Source organism: Peromyscus leucopus, chromosome 10, assembly GCF_004664715.2.
Source record: "Peromyscus leucopus breed LL Stock chromosome 10, UCI_PerLeu_2.1, whole genome shotgun sequence".
Lineage (NCBI taxonomy): Eukaryota > Metazoa > Chordata > Mammalia > Rodentia > Cricetidae > Peromyscus > Peromyscus leucopus.
In genome coordinates, this window is record NC_051071.1 from 61,089,181 (window position 1) to 61,108,323 (window position 19,143).

At 49.4% G+C, this 19,143-nt stretch overlaps 1 protein-coding gene across 1 annotated transcript in view; it reads right to left on the reverse strand.

The window, feature by feature from the left end:
• Scfd2 (sec1 family domain containing 2) overlaps nt 1-19,143 on the reverse strand; it is a 319,505-nt gene that overhangs the window by 1,521 nt on the left and 298,841 nt on the right. Inside the window, exons 7-8 of the mRNA XM_028859298.2 lie at nt 18,159-18,293; nt 6,190-6,309 (exon numbers count right to left, since the gene is read on the reverse strand). Of these exons, the coding sequence (XP_028715131.1) occupies nt 6,190-6,309; nt 18,159-18,293 (255 nt within the window). The remainder of the gene's footprint in view (nt 1-6,189; nt 6,310-18,158; nt 18,294-19,143) is intronic.

The window sequence follows — 19,143 nt, forward strand, 5'->3', positions numbered from 1 at the left end:
AGTTTTAGGAACCGTTACAGGGTTTGTACAGCATTGTTAGGAAGTCCGCTTTAAAATGTATCCATAGGGCTGAGGAGACGCTTCAGTGAGCAGAGCGCATGCTGTGCGATCAAGAGGACAGTGTGCAACTCCCAGAATCTGTAAGAGAAATCTGGGTGTGGTGGGGTGCTTCTGCAATCCTGGGACTCGGAACGCAGTGGCAGACAGATTCTTGGGGTTCCCTGGCCAGAGGGCCTACTTGATGAGCTCCAGTTTAGTTGAGAGAACTTGTCTCAGAAAACAAGGTAGACAGGTCCTGAGGAATAACAGGTGAGTTTGTCCTATGGTTTCCACATGCTTGCTTGTACACACACACACACACACACACACACACACACACACACACACACACACACACACACTTTCCCTAGCCTCTGGATGCAGACCCCTGTGAAGCAGGAGAGACCAGCAGTGGTTAATATACTCCATCCCCACGACCTGCCAGTCCCTGCCACACTGCCAGCCCCGCCCAGTCCTCAACCCGGTCTAAAGCTAGTGGATTCCTCTGCAGCTGAGGGTAAGGGCAGGAGTGAGGATGGAGCGTGTCTCCAAAGAAGCCCAGGTCTTGCTGGCAGGTTGGCAGAACTTGGGAGTGGGGCTGGCTACTAACTCAGCTGATGTCAACACAGAGCAGCCAATGGCGCCTAAAGAACCTGTCCCGCTCAGGCTGTGCTGGGCTCACAGCCACGGCTGACAGATGCTGGATTGGTTTGCTCTGAGTGCAAACACAGCGATCAGGCTCCTCTCATCCAAACAAGCAGGCCCATGAGGTGACAGCCTGTTGAGCGCCACAGCCGAGGGCGTCTGGGGCCTGCTCTGCATCAGGTGGAAACAAACAATAGGAAACAGAAGCAGTTTGAGAAGTAGGTTAGGGGGCCTGTGAGGAAGGGAGAGAGCAGGGCTGAGTCCAGGGACTCTTCCCGAGCGAGCGCTGGGATGGCGAGCACAGGCTCAGGCATGTCCAGCTTGAGCTGGACCCCAGCTATGGCTGCCTACCCTGGAGCAGTCGCTTACTCACTCCGAGTCCCACTTTTCTCATCTTTAAGGCATGACTAACACTGCTGGCCCTGGATGAACACTGCGCAGAACACTGAGCACAATGCAGGCTCCCGAGGGCTTCCGGTGGCTCCCGAGGGGCTTCCGGTGACTCCCGAGGGGCTTCCGGTGGCGGCTGCTGGCATCAGCTTCTCCGCTGCCTTCCCTCCTTGCCGCCTGCTGCAGCCCTTAAGTGATGGAGGGGAGGGGAGGTTGCCAGAGTGCTCCTTCGGGGTAAATCTGTTACTTAGTGGACTCAAACCCTGACTCTCTTCTCACCACCGTTGATAAGCCCAGCCCCCAGCATCCCAGGCCTCGGAGTGGAGTCTGCTTCCCGCTGGCTTCTCAACAGCTCTTTCCTCCATCACTCTGTATGGTCAGTCCTATGTGTCCAAATTGGCTCTTTGGAGATGTTCCTTTATCTGGGCAGAGTTCCCTACTCTTTCTGTGGCCTTTCAATCTGCTAAGATGTCTCCCTCCAGCAAGCCTTCGTGGACCAGCCTCCCACCCTCCAGCCCGAGTATGCCCTGTGGCTGTTTGTCTTACTGCCTCCTCCCATTGTTTCTTTAGTACGGTGCCTGGTACAGAGCAGTGAGTTCACAAACGACTGAGTCAAAGCACCGACTGGGCAGAACCGGCACACAGTGAAGGAGGCAAGGGCTTCAGCCCTGGACAGCCGGAAGCTTTTCACCGAGGAAGGCCTCCGGAGGGACGGTCAGATGACTGTACATTTACTCCATCAGTTCAGAGAAACCTGCTGTCTGAGGCTGCTGGTTAAAACCAGATCAGGTCACACCACACCAGGGTTTACACCCACCCTACCAGGTTACCACCCTTAAGCATCCAGAATGTTTTTTATTTTGTGTGTGTGAGTGTTTTGCCTGCATGTCTGTGTGTGTGCCCTTGGAGGCCAGGAGAGAGTGTCAGGTCCCCTGGAGCTGGAGTGACAGGTGGCTGTGAGCTGCCCTTGGAGTGCTGGGAATTGAACCGGTGTCCTCTGCAAGAGCAGCAAGTGCGCTTAACAGCTGGGACATCTTTCTAGCCCATGAGCAGCACGTTTACATCCTTGGCATGTTTGACATTAGACTGCTTTTGAGCATTTTCTCTTTTTTTCTAAGTTAATGCAAACAAGACTGTGTCTGCATTATTTGGCTAATTGTCATTCTAAAAACTTGGCTCCAAAGGGAGGGAAAAAAAAAAGCCAAGAAGGGCTTGAAACTGGCCTATCAGATGAAATGTAAATGCTTTAAATACGGCCAGTATGGAGGTTGATTTGACGTTGGAGAATGCCTTCCAGAGAGCTGGCCTTTGACGGGAGACCTGGGCAACAGACAAACTCCAGGGACCACCCCACTCCTTGCCCACAAAGGGTCCTTGTTCTCTACATTTCTGGTCCTCTTTCTCAGCTCCCCTTCTCTCCTCTTTATTCTTCTTTTGGTTGCGGTGACTTTCCCCATCTCAGCTCAGGCCTGGCATCATTCAAATGTGAACAGCATTTCACCCTGACTCCCCAGCTCCCGACTGCCCCATCTCCATCTGCCACCTGCCGTGTGTGGCACTCACAAGTCAGAGCTTCTTCACCGGGACCCAAGGTGCAGCCTGGGACACCCTCCCCTGCATTGTGCACGGTCACTGACCACACCTCCTAAAGCACCACCCAGGCAGAGAGAGTCACTGCTGACTGCCCATAGATCTCATAGTCTAACAGAAAAACGGCATTTAGCAGAGACAAATCACTGGTCTGTGCAGAGCCACAGCAGAGCCACAGGCAACTGTGATCAGGCATTATCAAACATGGCTGACGGTGGAGGTTCTGCCACAGACTGTCCCAAGATGGAGCTTACTCACATGCTGGCTGACAGTGAGACAGCATGGACAACCTTAGTGTCCCCAGAGCCAAGGCGCCAAGTCCCTCCAGCAGCCCTCTGCTTGGCATGTGCTGCACTCAGTTGGGGAGGCCCAGCCCTGGGAGGCCTGCTGGCTGGCATTCCTCTTCTCCAGCCACACTATGATCTGCAGATGCCAACACCTTTCTGTTCTGTTTCTGCAGACATGGCAGTAAAACCTAGGATTTGGGTATCAGAGCGCCTTGTTTTCCAATACTGAGAATCAAAAAGAGCAGGCAGTATTTTTTCCCCCTTTCTTCTAAGCCCAATTCCCCATCCCCCCCATTACCCCCACCAAGTGACCACACAGCACAGCTGCCCATGTGACCCTTCATCCATCCAGCAGAAGCAATGGTTTTTGCACACAGATATTGGAGGTGTGATCTCACCCTGCTTGTACACGTGCTATACTGTACACACGGGTACACATCCACCTACTGGTGCCAAAACCTAAAATGCTCAGCGGTTAATCCAGGGAGACAGCGATCCTTTTCAGAAGACCTGTGTCCACCTGGTCCCAGGTGTCAGTGCTGGCGGTCAGCTCTCCTGCAGAGCTTGCACCGTGGAGTCCAGATCCCTTTGTGCTTCATCCCTTCTGGTTTGGGTGTTTTTGTTAATGTCACGGATCTCAGCATCCTTGGGCTCCCCTGTCAATTTTATAATGATTTGGAGCAGGCTGGTACCTAGGTTACCCTGAGCCCCTAGAGATGTATGCAGAATTATGTAGTGCTAGATTTCTGGATTTAGTTTTTGTTTTTAAATGCTTGTGATTCTCACCGAACACTGTGCTTCAGACATGTGGAAGTGCGTGGAGGCATGGTGTCCACACCCACGGATGAAAAGCGGCTGAGAGCTAGGTAGCTCGCACGCTTGCCCTTTCTTTCTTTTCCTGGCCTGGCTGTTTTCAGTAAGGACACCTCACAATCACAGGCTTCTGTGGGCCTCATGACCACCATTCCACAGCAACAGAGTTCAGCGGGCTGGAGCGTCTGGCCACAGGGCCCCATGCCACATAGCAGAGTGAGGAAACTGAGCAGGTACCCAGCACACACGCTTTGAGGAACGGAACCTAAGGAGACTCTTGACTTGGTCTTGACCTGTTTGGGGTGGGTTGGGAGAGTTTCTCTCCTTAGTCAAGTCAAGGAAAGACTTAGTATTTTCTCTTATTATCCGTCCCTGGGTGGAATGGTAGAGGCTTTCTTTCACTGTGTGGAGGGATACTGCTCACACATAGTCAGGTCAGCAGTGCCTTTGACAGCCTCCTGGTCCATTGCTTCTATGGAATCTGCTCCTTCAGCGGGCTTCACACACTCCCAACAGCAGTGTGAACACAAGCAGAGAACAGAACTGATGCACATACCATTCTGGATACAGCTCACACAGCAAGGCCTGAATTCCAGGCTGTTTCTAAAATCGGAAGGCTGAGCTTTCCATTAGCTGCTGGCTAGCGTGGCTACTACCCGCCAGGTGAAGGGGAAGGCGACAGCGAATGTCACTCCAGCATCACTCAGGCAATCCCCCTGTCTCCACAAGCTTAGAGACCAAAGGCATTGTGGGGAGGAGCTGTCCCAGCTTTTCCCTGCTGCTGAGAGAATCCTCTTAGGGCCTGATAGCGCCTCAGGGAGTTTTCACACCAAGGACAAGGAGTGGTCAAGCCTGTTCCTTAAACCTCCAACACTCTGAGATGCTCTGTCTGCAGATGAATGGGTACAGGGCCAACATGGCAAAGCCACTGCTGAGTCTGGCTTTTGCCTCCATACCATCACCGGACTTTGAAGGCATCTGCACTCCATCCTTTTAGAGAAGGGATTATAGTGTCTGGCAGGCTGTCTCAATGCACACTTGTTCTAAGGAATTAGGAATGTGGTTCCCATGTTAGGGACAGCAGAAAGGTACTTACATATTTGGGGAAAAAAAAAGGCCTCATTAAACAGATTCCTAACTCTGCTGGCATAGGGGTACAAAATGAGGCTAGGATGATTAGTTCCAGAAATTCACCAGCTCTGATGATAATAGTAGAAAGGGTCACAGACAGTGACTGGCTATTCCCAGACCTGAGCCTGTTTCCTAAATAGCCATCTTGTCTTTCCCAGTTGCGAGTCGGGATATAAAGAGAGATTGGGTCTTCTTGATTTCACCAAAGGCATTGTTGAGGCTCAGGCACTCAACACCACAGACTGTTTCCAGCAAATTCTGTTGGATTCAATATATGTACTAAGGGATGGAGAGATGGTTCAGCAGTTAAAGGCTAGGCTCACAACCAAAATATATGTACTAAAACCCAGGCTTACCGAGCTCCTGCTACACGCTCAAGCCTAGGCCCAGCCTTTGTCCTCAAGGGGCCGTGGCAGAGTCTATGTTGGCAAATGTGGAGTAGTCAGGGAACAGGCAAGAACTTTACTGCACGGTGTGGACTGGGATGACAGTACAGACCCGGAAGAGTCTGGAGCAGCTGGCAGAATGTCACAGGAGAGAATGCTGGCTGGGTGGATACACAGGGCATGTGGAATCAGCAGGAAGCCACATCACCGCCCAGGTAGGCAGGCCTGGGCGAGAATGCTACCATCCCCCAGCTGTCTCCTGTGCAGCTGTGTGGACTGTCTTTAGTATTAGCTAGTGTCTTGATGATGTCTTGAACCTCTTGACGGCACTCTTTCCTCCTGACTACCACAGACAGGACGAGGTCTCTGGAGTCCCTCAGCATCATAGTTTGGAAGTATAATGTCTCCACAGGCTCATGCAATTCAATCCTTGGCCTCAGCTGGAGGCTCTGTGTTTTGGGAGGCTGTAGAATTTGTAGCAGGTGGGGCTAGAGGGAGGACACAGGATGCTGGGGGCTGGAGGATGCTGGGGACTGGAGGTCACAGGGTTTTGACGGTTACAGCCTTGCCCTGCTTTTGGTTGGCACCATTCATTATGCAAACAACAGGGACCCCTTTGCTTGGTGTGAGAACGTAACCAGTTATAACGGACTTTGCCAAAGTGGTAAGTCCTTAACCATAAAGAAAAACAAAACAAAACAAAAAGCTCTCCGGGGAGGTGTGGGTGGGCTTGGTCTGGCCAGGAGGATGACTTTGGGGAAGGAGCCAGAAGGAGAACATGGTAGGTGACAGGATGTGGGGAGAAGGAGCAGACGGAGAAGCAAGCAAGCCAGAAGAACCATGAAGACCCTGCCACCCTTCCGGTTGCTGCCCCCGGACTCCTTCCTAGGTCAGCCACGATGCAGTACCTGGGTTCCCGGCTTCAGAGATGCTACAAGGTCTTTGACCATTTTGGCTTCAGAGATTGTGACGCCGCCCACCACAAAGAGAATCAAGAGGGGATGGTCACTGGGATGGGGCCGGCTCACCTGCAAAACAGAACATCATCAGGTCAGATAGCAGCCAGTTAAATGTGTTCCCTTATAAGAGCAGCTGTGGTCATGGTGTCTCTTCACAGCAACAGAACACGGACTGAGACAGGGTCATCCTGCGTAGGCAGGCATGCTGATGGGACTTCGTGACATTTCTGACTTCCGGTTCCTTTGGCTCTTGCAATCTTTCCCTAGTCTCAGGAGGAGGGGTTGTGTAGTAGAGGCACCAGCTGGGGCAGGGCACCGCGCGGTTACTTGTTCTCTGCATTTTGAGGGTTGCAGGCTTCTGTCATGGTCTGCTTAGACATGTCTCAGAACCACTCTCTGCCCTGCACTCCCTTCTGAGGACCCAGACCCTGCGAGGCCTCCCAGCCCCACAGACAACTGTTGTTCTTAATCCTGGCACAGAAATACAACTGGCCCTGGAACTTTAGCATGGCTCCGCATGTTCCTCAAGACATATGCTTTCCATAAGAGTTTGGAATCTGAAGCCCATGCTGAGAATCTTGGAGGGACACAGCACAAGATGAAAAGGGGGTAGAAAATGAAACACAGCGACAACAAAGAGCAGCCCCGGGGGAAGGAATGGGGGAATGCTGGTCTAGGCACAAATACACGGGTCCAATTAATTCATGTTGGTGTTTGCTAGTTTGGTTTCAGTTTAGATTTGTGGGTTGATACCAGACTTTCTCTTCAGAGTGTGTCAGGCCAGCAGGCTGCTGGGATGCGGGGCGTTCCCAACCCAATCCCGCATTCCTCATGAGCAGCCATACATGACTGCGTCCCACCTCTGTGTTAGTCTGCGGGGTGACAATCTAAAGAGGAAAGTGTGACACAGCATCTGTCACTGTACATGCAAAGTGTAATAAAGCACGTGGAGTCTCTGCTCTCTGTCACTTGATGAGCCGCCAAGGGCTGGGATTTGAGGACATCGGCTCAGCTCTGCTAAGGGAAGATGGCTCCCCCTCCCATCCACCTCCCAACCCAGCTTTTCAGTGAGGTCTATGGGGCCTCTGCAGGTGTGGGCTCTGGGAGCACTCTGAGGTCTGGATTGGCTTCCATGACGGAGATGTCAAGGCGAGGATCTGCCACTACCAGTGTTTGGAACTTCTCAGGAATTCTGGGAATCTTGCTGGTGAGTCCCCTCTGCATATTGCTCCTTTACGAAGTTTCTCTCCACCCGTGATGTGGAGATGATCATCACCCGGTATGATGATCAGGTTCCCCATTCTCCATTAGCGATCAGTGCCTTAGAGAGGCAGCGAGAGAGCCTCAGATTTACTATTTGGACAAATACAACGACAAGGAGTTCGAGTACCGGCATGTCATGTTGCCCAAGGACATAGCCAAGCTGGTCCCTAAAACCCATTTGATGTCTGAATCTGAATGGAGAAATCTTGGCATTCAGCAGAGTCAGGGATGGGTCCATTATATGATCCATGAACTCACATCTTACTGTTCCGGCGGCCATTACCCAAGAAGCCAAAGAAAGGAAGCTGGTGAACCACCTTTCAGCCTCAAGCTTTACACAGCCGTCCTTACTTCCTACCATCTTGCTGACAGCGTGATTATGTTGCTTTCTTATTTCTCCCTTTGATATTTAAAGGATGTTCAATACACTGTTTGAATGTGCTGGTACCTGCTTTGCTTCTTGAGCGGAGCCACCAATGCCACAGCCCTGTCAGATGAGTGTGACCTCAAAGCCCGACTGTGCTCTGTGTCCAGCAGGCCATGCTTGCCATCTCCCGAAAGCATGTGAAAATCAGATCATGGCTCTTACAGGGATGGTGTGAATTTGCTGTTGTGGTTTTTACTGTTGGGTATTGTATTTATGGTGACTTATTGGTTTATGTTTCAATGTATTGGAAACTTTCCATTTTATCTGACAAACCTCTTCCATGTTACAAACCTTGATTAAAGGAAGTTTTTATAATCTAAAAAAAAAAAAAAGAAGAGACCCATGCGGACCCTGAGCATGGCCCCCAGGAGTCATACACAGCACGACCACTGCCACCTGCTGACGTTCCTGTCAGCCACTCAACAAGCATTTAGTGAACAACTACTGTGGGCATGGGAGGCTCTGCTCACGGAGGTGAGGACTCAGCAGTACCCAGAACAGAGGAGGGTCCCGCCGCAGCAGCACACAGCCTGGGTTTTCACATGTGTGGAGAGGGAGGAGAGTGGAACAAAGTCAACTGGCGAGTGCAGATGGGGGGGGATGGAGGGGGAGGGAGGGGAGACAGGGAAAGAGGGAGGAAGGCAGGAAGGAGGAAAGGCCCCAGTAGAGGGGGCCAAGGATTGTCCCAGGCCATTCCTGGACTCTCTGACTAGGCAAGGGGCCACCTGCAGAGAGAGACAGATGCTGAGGCTCCATGACGTCACTCAGGTCTGAGCACTGCACTGGGGTCAAGACTGAAATCTGGGTCTGCCTTGCTGAGGAGCTGGAGGGAAGCGTTCTACCTTGTAATCTGCACGCTGCCATCTATAAACGAGTGCTTCAAACTCTCACCGTTTGAAACTGCGTGTTGATCTGCAGAAACAAGAGCCATTTCCTCGGTCCTCCTAGGACTCGGTCACACTGTGCAAGGGTGCCCGGCAGCCAGAGCCATTGGACTGTTGACATCCATGCTGCCTCTTGGCAGTCTTGGCCTCCTCTTTCCTCAAACTCCCCCATGCCCTTGACTTTCTAAACCTCTAACTTCCCTTTCCTTCCGGGCTCTTCTTCTGTGGTTTTCTTGTTCCGTCACCTCAGTGACCCTGCATGCTCTGGCCTCTGGACCTTTCTCTTCTCTTGACACTTGCCTGGTGACCCTATCCCTACCTACACTCCATGGCCAATGGCTCTGGTTGTACTGTTGGCCCAGGCTGTGGGCTACAGAGGTCTCTCACCAGCCCTAGACTTAAGCCCCCAAAACAACTCAGCCTTTTCTCCATTTCTGTTGCTCAGTCAGGACAACATCAACCCATCCACCTAGGTACCCAGAACACACAAGAGGCCTGGACAATTACTCACTGGCTATGCAACCAATACCCACCCTGGTGGAAGCCAGTGACTCCTCCTGGCCCCCATTCCCTCAGCCCTCCTTAAGTTCAGAGCCCCATCTTTTCCCTTTCTTGTCTCACCCAGTTCCCAGCTCACCCTGGTTTCCCTCTCTCAGTGCTTCCAGGGTAAGTCTTACAGAGCACAGAGGAATGTGTTACATGGTCCCAAACATCACACAATGGTACTGTTCTAGATTGCTGTCTGTTGCTGTGATAAAACACTGAGCAAAACCAAATTGGGGAGGAAAGGGTTTAGGTAGCTTAGAAGTCCTAATCACAGCCCATCACTCAGGGGAGCGAGGGCAGGAGCAGTCAGAAACCACAGAGGAAGCTGTTTACCATTTTCTCCATTGCGATTGCGTTCTCAGCCAGCCAGAACCATCTGCCTAGGGGTGGTGCCCCCTGCAGTGGGCTGGGGCCCTCACACATAAGTAATTACCAATCTGATAGGGACAATTCTTAAACTCAGGTTCCTTCTTCCCAAGAGTCTCAGTTTGTGTCGATTTGACAACTAACTAGCAAAGGTAACTCTTTGTTTTTGGTAAAATTTGGTAAAAATCTACATTTCCAACTTCTGTTGATCTAACTCCAGCTTCTGTTTATCTGTCACTGTGTTCTCTTCCTCTCCAGCCATCTGGAATGACCATAAGCCTTCCGTGGACCACGACATCTCAGCACTTTGGGCCTGACTCCTGCTGGTCTGACAATCCCTAATGCCCTCTGACTCCGGCAGATTTCCTCACATCACTTTTCTCTCTTCCCTGCAATATTCCTCAACATACTGAGAGCCACGTGAGGCAAACCTGGCTACGGCAGGCAGGTGTCTAGTCCATCTACGTCTCATCTCCCTTACCCACAACAGCCACTGCTCCCTGTCAGACAAAGTATGAAGACTCCACAGTCCAGCTTTGGTTTTTGCTAAATAATTCATGCCAAAGTCCACTTCATAGAATTCTTGGAATAGATTTCACTAATGTGAGATAGAAATCAAACCTTACCTCATAGCATGCACCATAATTTAGAGGAATTTAAACAATGGTTACAAATGGTTGCAAAGAGGAACCACACGACTTGTACTCATTTAACCAAGAAACTCAGTGCCGACATTGTTTCATCTAATCAGAAGTGCCATTAAGTACAGTGGACCCCATCCAACAATTTCTCTCTCCGAATCTTGTCCTCCTTATATGAGTAATAAGGAGTGGGTCTAGATGACCTCCAAGGCATGCTCAGCTCTCACAGCTGAAGGATCTGACGTCGTCCCTCACATGAAGCCCAGCATTTGCCCCCACCCCGTTCACAAAGCATCCTTTGGGTGATGGTTTTTATCTATAATCCAATCATCTGCTCTCAGCTCAGAGTGGGCTGCTGGCAGCCATGTGGTTATAGTGTGATCCTGCTGTCCAAACATGGTTTTCGGGTCATGGAATGAGGTCCTGAGCCCAACTGGGCCTCTGGTAATCCAGTCATTCTAAGGCAGATGAGGCTCTGTGGACACGTGGCTATCAAGGAGAACCAAAGGTATGTCTGGACACTCACCCATGTGTTCACCTCCTATCAGCTGGGCTCCTACACTCATCATTAGCCTCTTCTGCAGAGCACAGTGAGTCTCGAGGACTGCTCACCTTCCAGACAGGCCTTCCAGTTGTTGGTCTAATCCTTCTGCCCTGCTGTCTTTGGGGTCCCTGGACATCCTCTGGTCCTTAAAATAAATTAGCCTTCCTTCCTTTGATTAAGTTGCTGTGACTTGTTGGTATCTTACGGCACAGTTTTGACTGCTTTTATGGCCCGTGTGAGCGCTGTTCCTTCATGTGGGCTTTTCCTGTTTCCAGGCCACGAGGCTGTCACATCAACTCAGTCACGGGGCCCAGAGGCAGGGGCTGGGGCTTGACTCTTGGTCAGGAATCTTTTTCTAATTAAGCACGGCCACATAAGAAATGGAACAATCACAGCAACAGAAACATTTAAAGCACACAGAGAAGAGGAAAAAAGGCCTAGTACCATCTCATTAGATAAAGCCTACCCTCATCTCATTAGATAAAGCCCACCCTCATCTCATTAGATAAAGCCCACCCTCATCTCATTAGATAAAGCCCACCCTCTTTACGCCAATTCCAGCAGAGAAAACAACTTGACAGATCCCGTCCTTTAGTCAAAACAAACCGAGGTTCAAACACATGGAGTAGATATAAAATATATTACTCTCGGGAGACTGAAATCCAAGCCACAGATTTCAGAAATGCACTTTCAAAGGGCTGCCTATTAGACATTCGAGTTTTAAATTAAATTCCCATTCCACAGAGAGGGGAAAGTATGTTTTGATTGACTCATTAGGTCGAGATCAAACTTTACTCAGAGGACCTCAAGGTGCTCTGTGTGGGAGTCCATTAGGGAACTGGGCTTTTCCAGGCCAGCTTCAGCCCACGTTGGTCCTCCCAGCTCAGTGGATCACCCTCACTGGCTTGTACGTCCCTGGAGGATGACAGCCTTACAAGTCCTTCTGCTGACTGAGAAGTGACCAGGCTGACTTGCAGGTCTTCCTTAGATAATAGGGACGCTTGCTCTCCTAAGCTTCTCATCCAGGAAGTTGCTCTTTAATAGACTGTTTAAAAAATGGACAAAGAGCAAGTGGCATTTATTTATTTCAGTATAGCCATTCTGGTACCACTGATTTTGAAGTCAGGTCAGAAATGTGAATGATTTCAATGTCTTCCAAGAAGGATGGACACGTAGGATCAGTAGGCGCTGCCCTTACTGCCCTGGACAGCCAGACGAGGTAGATTTACCCGTATATAGATTGTATTTTTCAAAAGTGGCCATGACAATACTTTCTGCCCCTCTGGCTCTTGACCCCTTTTTAAGAGGAAGAATACATTTTTTATTTCCTTAAGGAGAACTGCCTTGACATGTGGAATGCTGTGCAAGTGATGTTAGCTGACTTTCAGGCCATGACACCCGAAGTCTTTCCCCTGGCTGTCCCTCTTAGAGCAGAGGAGCTGAGGTCCTGGACCACAGGGCCTTCGGAGTTCCCTGTAGACGCTCAGCCTTGGCTCACTGACTGTGTGGGGGAGCCTCCTGGGAGGCAGATCCTGCCCTGTGGAGCTCTTCCCAGGGTGTAACCTTCTGAGCAGAATGAATGGTTAGTATTATTATGAGCCAGGGTTCAGGATGACTGCTTATTTGGTACTAGATAACCAGAAGCAGTGGGAATGAGAGATTTCCATGGCCCCCGATTTAAGAGCAGAGCCATTCAAAGAAAGTGCTTTAACTGCCCACACTATGACACAAATGAACTTCTGATTCCAGGGAGGTAAGACCCTGGTGTCAGGACTTCCCCACCCATGGAGAGTTTGTCTGCCAGAGACAGATGCACACCATTTTTTTCTCTTAAGTGTTTTGGCCTACAGAAATGTATGGACACAAGTAAAACTGAGTTAGGGGGCCACATCCAAGTGTCTGCAGCGGGGCTAGCACTTGTCACAGTACTGAGGCGGCAGCAAATCCTCACAGAGTGTGGTGATGGTGCAGAAGGGCTCCAGGACAGTCAGGACCTGAGACATCCTGGGTCCAGCCTCGGTGTTCAGGGCGACCAAGGCATGCATATTTTGCTGGCTCCCCTGTTTGCTCAAGAAAGATAAGTTTATGTTACCAAGACTGTGGAGATCAATGAATCGGGCTCACAGTGGACAGAGATATGGTCTGGAAATGAGCATCACAACCCATGAACATATGGCTCCAGGGACATGCCACAAGGTCACCCAACTGCTTGTCTTCTGGCAAGTGGGACCTGCTAGGGATTTACAAAAATCTTTGTTTTCATAAAAAACAGGTTCTCTACCCTTTCTTCCTTTCCCTCCTACTTTCTTCTGCTAGTTGAGTGTTTTGAGACAGGGTCTTACTGTGTAGCCAGTCTGGCCTGCAGCTCACTATGCAACCCAGGTTGACTTTGAACACACAATCCTCCCGCCTTTATCTCCTGAATGCTAGGATTACAGGCATATACCACCATGCCTGACTTCTTCCTTTCCCCTCTCTCTCCAAGAGGCTCTTGCTAATAGTCTAGGATAGCCTCACACTCATAATCTTTCTGCCTTCCCTGTGTGTGCACTCAAACACTGGCTATGTATAGGCTATAAAGATAGCCAATGTGGCTCTTTCTTCAAAGATTCAGTCTGGCAGGGACCACAGAGTCATAAGAAGAAGCACTGACTAGAGACAGCCCTGGTGCTGAGTGCTAAGCATGCTATTACGTATCTCACAGCAGCTCCACTACCATCCCATTTTACATACGAGAAAACGGAGGCACAAAGAGGCTGAGTGATTCTCATACAGCCTGACTGCAGGTGTGTGGCTCTGGTCTCTACCACCTCCACTGCAGACAGACCCTGGAAGGAAGTTCACAGAGCATGTACTAGATGGAGATGTGTGTGTGTGTGTGTGTGTGTGTGTGTGTGTGAAGGGGGGAATACAGATAAAAGAGTCACCTATTATTCAACAAATCAAACTGCAGAATAAATGCCACATGGAGAAGAGACCCCAAACCTCCCCAGCATCTGCTCCCCTTATCTACCACTCTGTTGGGAGAGTTCTTCCACTCTATAACATCAGTGCCTTTGCTTCTGTTCTATTCTCCAGGGAGGTGAAGCACCAGGAGAAACAGACTTCAATGCTGTGCTGTGGGATGGAGACGGAGACGGAGTAGAGGTAGACTTCCATCTCAGTGAAGCAGACGCACAGTTGGGGTTACCTGCTCAGCAGCTGTTGGACGGGAGGATGAGGACAGCTGATGAGGCTCACTGGAGTTGGCTGATAGTGCCACTCATTCATGAAAATTTTGGATGAAGCTTCAGGCTTAAGGGCCAGGCGGCAGTTTTCCTTATCTGAGGTTTTGTGTTCCACAATTTCAGTTATTTATAGTACAAAAAGAAACTTCTAGAAACCAATCTCTTAAATTTTATGTTGCAAATGATTCTGAGACACATGATGAAATCTTACCCTGCTCTCTCCAGCCTGGACATGAAGCATCCCTTTGTCCAAAGTGCCCATACTGTACATGTCCCCCCTCTTTAGTCACCAAAAAGCCACCTGGGTTATCAACCAACATCGGCAGCATCAAAGCACTGTGTTTAAGCACTCCTTAATTTACCTGATTATGGCTCCAAAGTGCAAATTATGTCCCAAAAGCAGGATGCTGGCCAATCTGATAAGCCAAAGAAAAGCTGGAAAGTACTTCAGTGGGAAGATGAAAGTTCTTGCCTTGATGAGGAAATAGATAATTGTCTGTGGAGGTTGCTAAGATGCATGTTAAGAACAAACCTTCAACCACTGCAAGTGTGAAGGAGGAAAAAGAAAAGAAGGTGCTAGGTTCACCGTCACACTTGCAAACTGCACATACTCTGACCACAACACACACCATTTGCTTAGTGACAAAAGGCATTGCGTGTCACAGGGCTTATATCTGTGGTTTCACGTATTCACCGAGAGTCTTGGAAGGTGTTCGCTACACTCAGTGGGACTTTTGTAGTTGGAAAATGGCTTCAAGCTACGCTAAATGAACTCTGGAATCCATCTTCTCTGACCACACCCTTCCCCCTTAGTGAGTACCTGCTGTATGCAGAATGCCAAGTGTTGAGCATCCAGAAGATAAAAACCTAGATCAGCCATCCAGGCTCTAGTCATAGTTTTCACAGTCTTTCCAGTCAGATCTGAACTGAGAAAAATGTTCAAGTCATGCATTTGTAGACATGGGAGACAAGGCTGGGCTGTTTGACCTAACTAGATGTAACGAGTTCTGGTCTAGTCCACTCCCCTATGAGTGTACAACAGGTTATGCTGTATATTTAGAAAAAACATTACTCTGAAAGACATCAGCCTGGAGAAAGGCAACCAAGACACATAATTATAAACCAATTTATAAGTACAGCCCCGGAGTATGTACAAAAGAGAGCCCTGAGGGAGATACACAGGCCAGGTCCACCCTCTCCTGCATTCTTTCTACCACAGGAGACTCATGCCATGCTGCCTGTGGTGTGACTGGGGGCCCTGTCTCTCCATGCATTTCTTGTCAGGTCCCCATCCACTCTCATTGTCCATTTTCTACACCATGGGTAGACGGCCTCTGGTCACCCCAAGTCCACCAGGAAATTATCTGAGTGCAGAGAAAGGACTGACCAGGGGCAGACCAGCATCTCCCTTCCAGCGCAAGTTCAATTTTGAGAATGTTCCCATTTGCACAACAGTAGCCATGCATGGGAAGGGTTCCCCACGAAGGCTTAGTTCATCAGGCTCTGCCTTCCTCTTTCTTTCTTTCTTTCTTTCTTTCTTTCTTTCTTTCTTTCTTTCTTTCTTTCTTTCTTTCTTTCTTTCTTTCTTTCTTTCTCTCTCTCTCTCTCTCTCTCTTTCTTTCTTTCTTTTTCTTTCCTTCCTTCCTTCCTTCCTTCCTTCTCTCTCTCTCTCTCTCTCTCTCTCTCTCTCTCTCTCTCTCTCTCTCTCTCTCTTTCTGGCTCAGTACTACAAATCTTGGGTGAGAAAGTACGGAACACATTCCGGGGGCACAGGACAGGGCACTGAGTGACCAGAAAGAGGAGCAGTAACTACCCCTGAGGATTCAGAACCAAGATATAACGTGTAGGGTGACATATCGGCAATGCCTGGATTCATTTCTCCCATGAGACCTGGGCCCAAGTCCCAGAAAAGCAGTCTGAGGAAGAGCAGGTGCCCCTGAACCCTGCATGATCTCACTCACATCAGTGGCCCCATGACCAAGCCAGGCAGAGACCTTCTTCATGAGCTGTACTGATTCAGGAAAGGGAAGGCAGCTGCGTAATCCCAAAGAGAACCAGAATTAATTGCATGAAATATTTCACTTCCAAGAACATGCCTGGCAGCGCTATAGGGCAGGGACTGCTGTGACAGGCAAGTGCTCGGAGTGGGCAGGACTGGAGGACACACCCCAGAGCTGCCATTTACTGTGTGCTCTTTGGAAACCACGTGAGACCAGGAGAGAATGAGAAGGAATCCAGGCTTTTGGAAATTTGCATTCACTGCTTAGCCACGTGGGGCCTCAGTTTCCTCATTGGGCAAAAGAGGGATAAGGATAGGACCTACCTGCTAAGGTTGTCATGAGGCTGGAGAGGAGGGTGGACGGAAATGCTCTGGCTGACTGGTCCACATGGATTGTCACTATCACTGTGTGTGGGAGCCTGTGAGTCTCTGTACTCTACCTCCTTCCCTGTCCACAGGCATTGGGGCAGAATGGACGTCCTTCTGTCTAGTTTGGCTTCCTTCTTAACATGGCTTTTTGAGAGGTGACAGCAGCTGGCAGAACACAAATTCTCCTCCTTAATCTCCTCCTAGGAGCCTTCCCTCTGAGGGCAGCTGGCTGCTGAAGCCTTTCTTCAGGAGTTCTAACAATGGGGCTGAATACCCCATTTCCCAAAACCACATGGGAATGGTGGGGTGGCTGAGCACAGGACAAGAGGGAGAAAAACTCCACAGAGCTTTTGGGGGGGGGGCGACAACAGGACTTTCAAATGTGACAGCTCTTGACTCATGGGACAGTGACAGAAAATGCACGTGGGGAATCATCTCACAACTAACATCTTGCTGCAGTCCAGGGTCACCACCGGATGTCCAAGCTTGTAGAGGAGGCACTTAAGTGCAGAGGGTTGAAACCATGGCTATTGGCTATTCCAGAAGTCACTGCTGTTTTTAATTTTCTCTTCCCTTCCCTTCCTTTCCCTCCTTGCTTTTTTTTTTTTTTTTTTTTAAGCTAATGGCTACCAGGAAGAGTTACTTAGGACAGACGGGCAGACAGTGGCCCAACAACTCTGGGCTTAGACTCAGCACAGGAGCCCTGGACACTTTTAAGAAGTTGAGCTGCATTGCTTTATGAAGGAAAAAAGAAAGAAAATGAGCAGCCAGCATTGCCTCAGAAGCTGCTGGTACTTGGGAAGAGCCGAATAAAGGGGGAGGCCCTCCAGCCAATCCACTGCTTGGTTTCCAGTCTGATGTCTGGCTTCTGTCCTCTCGGCTGTTTGGAAAGGGCCAGTTTTCCTGGAATATGCTTTTATTGAACTCCAAAAGGCTGGATTTTTTTAAATGCAGATTAATTCATGATTTCAAAGACTCTTTGAAGCTGGCAAAACATTCTGTTATTTCCAAGAGTTATTACTGCTGAAATACGGGCATAGCCTGGGAGGTCAGTTTGCAATCTTGTTTAGATCCTTTTAAATTTAGAAACTTTACAGTGGCTTATAAATAGATCCCATTTGTGTGCTCTCTCCTCCTTTCATCCCTACTCCAAGGGCTGCTCAGTCATTCTGACCCACCCCAGACATGAGCCAGAGAAATTCACGGAGTCTGCTGGACCATAACAAATACCATCGCTAATGAGTCCTGTGGTGATATTAGTCATAGGAGTATGCAGAGTTGCTCATTATCCTAGAGAGTAAGTTCTAGAACCAAGAGCAAAGAACGCCACTGGGCCCAGTGTACAGTAGTATATGCACTCCTGTTGGTAACAAATGGATCAGAGTGTAAAAGCTTTCCAGTGGTGCTCTTGAGGATGCCCTGTGGCCCCACCAAGGCTGTTGCTGAGGAGAGACGACAAGACTCAGGTCCAAAGAAGCTGTGGGAGGCTGTGAGCTCACACTGCACATCATCAAATGGTCAATGAGGATTGCCCTGACTGTGGAAGACCATTGTCTCCCTGGTACTGGGCAGGGCTAACTGTGTGCCAGCATTCCCATGCTCAGCAAAGGGGACACTGTGACACTGAGGAGGATCCCTTCCTGGTTACTTACCTTCATGAACATGCTGAATCCAGTTTTAAGGAGATCAGTGAGGCCTGAGGACGTATGTTCAATGTCAACGGGATCTGGCTTCTCAGGATTAAATATTTCCTCTACAACCTGCTTCAACAGTGGCTTATAGGATGCCTGGAAAGACAGAACACTGTGCTGTGAGCAAAAGCACTTGTTTGCTGTGTCTGGAGACAGTTTTATCTGCATCAAAGGAAGTAAAGCAAGTTTAGTTTGATATCGAGCAATGGCTCTGATTTTGTGTATGCAAGATTATAAAACAACCTTGAGTCTTTACAAATATTTTTTAATTCTTTGAGAATTTCATACAATGTATTTTGATGATATTTACTCCCACCCTTCCCTTTAATTTCTTCCAGATCTGCCCTTCCCTCCCTGTCTCTCTAACTTTGTGTCCTTTTGTATTATTATTAATTTAATACCACAGGGATTCCATCTTGTGTTCATGCAGTTCTCTAGCACGGCCCTACCTCTCTAGTCCCTCAACAGAGCTATAGTCGTAGGAGGACCAAATGCTCAATCTAGCTTGAAAGTGACAATTCTATGTAGGAAGTACGGCAGAAAGTCTCGTCATTCGATATAAACATGAAGATGGTCTCTAAACATTCTTAGACGCACCCCTCTGCTTGGAGTGTGAATGTTTATGTGCCGTGGCTGTCACCACCCAAGCTAACCCCTTCCCCCCCAGAGCTCGACCCCATGAATGACTATGTCAGAAAGAGAAGCTCAGATAAGAGAAGGAACCTGACGCGGGTCGGGGTGGAAGCGGGTCACAGAGCACCGTGGATGCCACACACAGGCATCTCTGGAGAGTAAGAGTGACGTTAGATTACAACACCTCTGCTTCGATGGATGGATGGCGCTGAGCACTTTCGGTTCTGGGACCTAAATACGCAGCAGGCCCGTATTTAGGTCTGCTGGAGGCAGCTGTCTTACCGACCTTTCCTGGCTTCTCACTGGAAAGTCC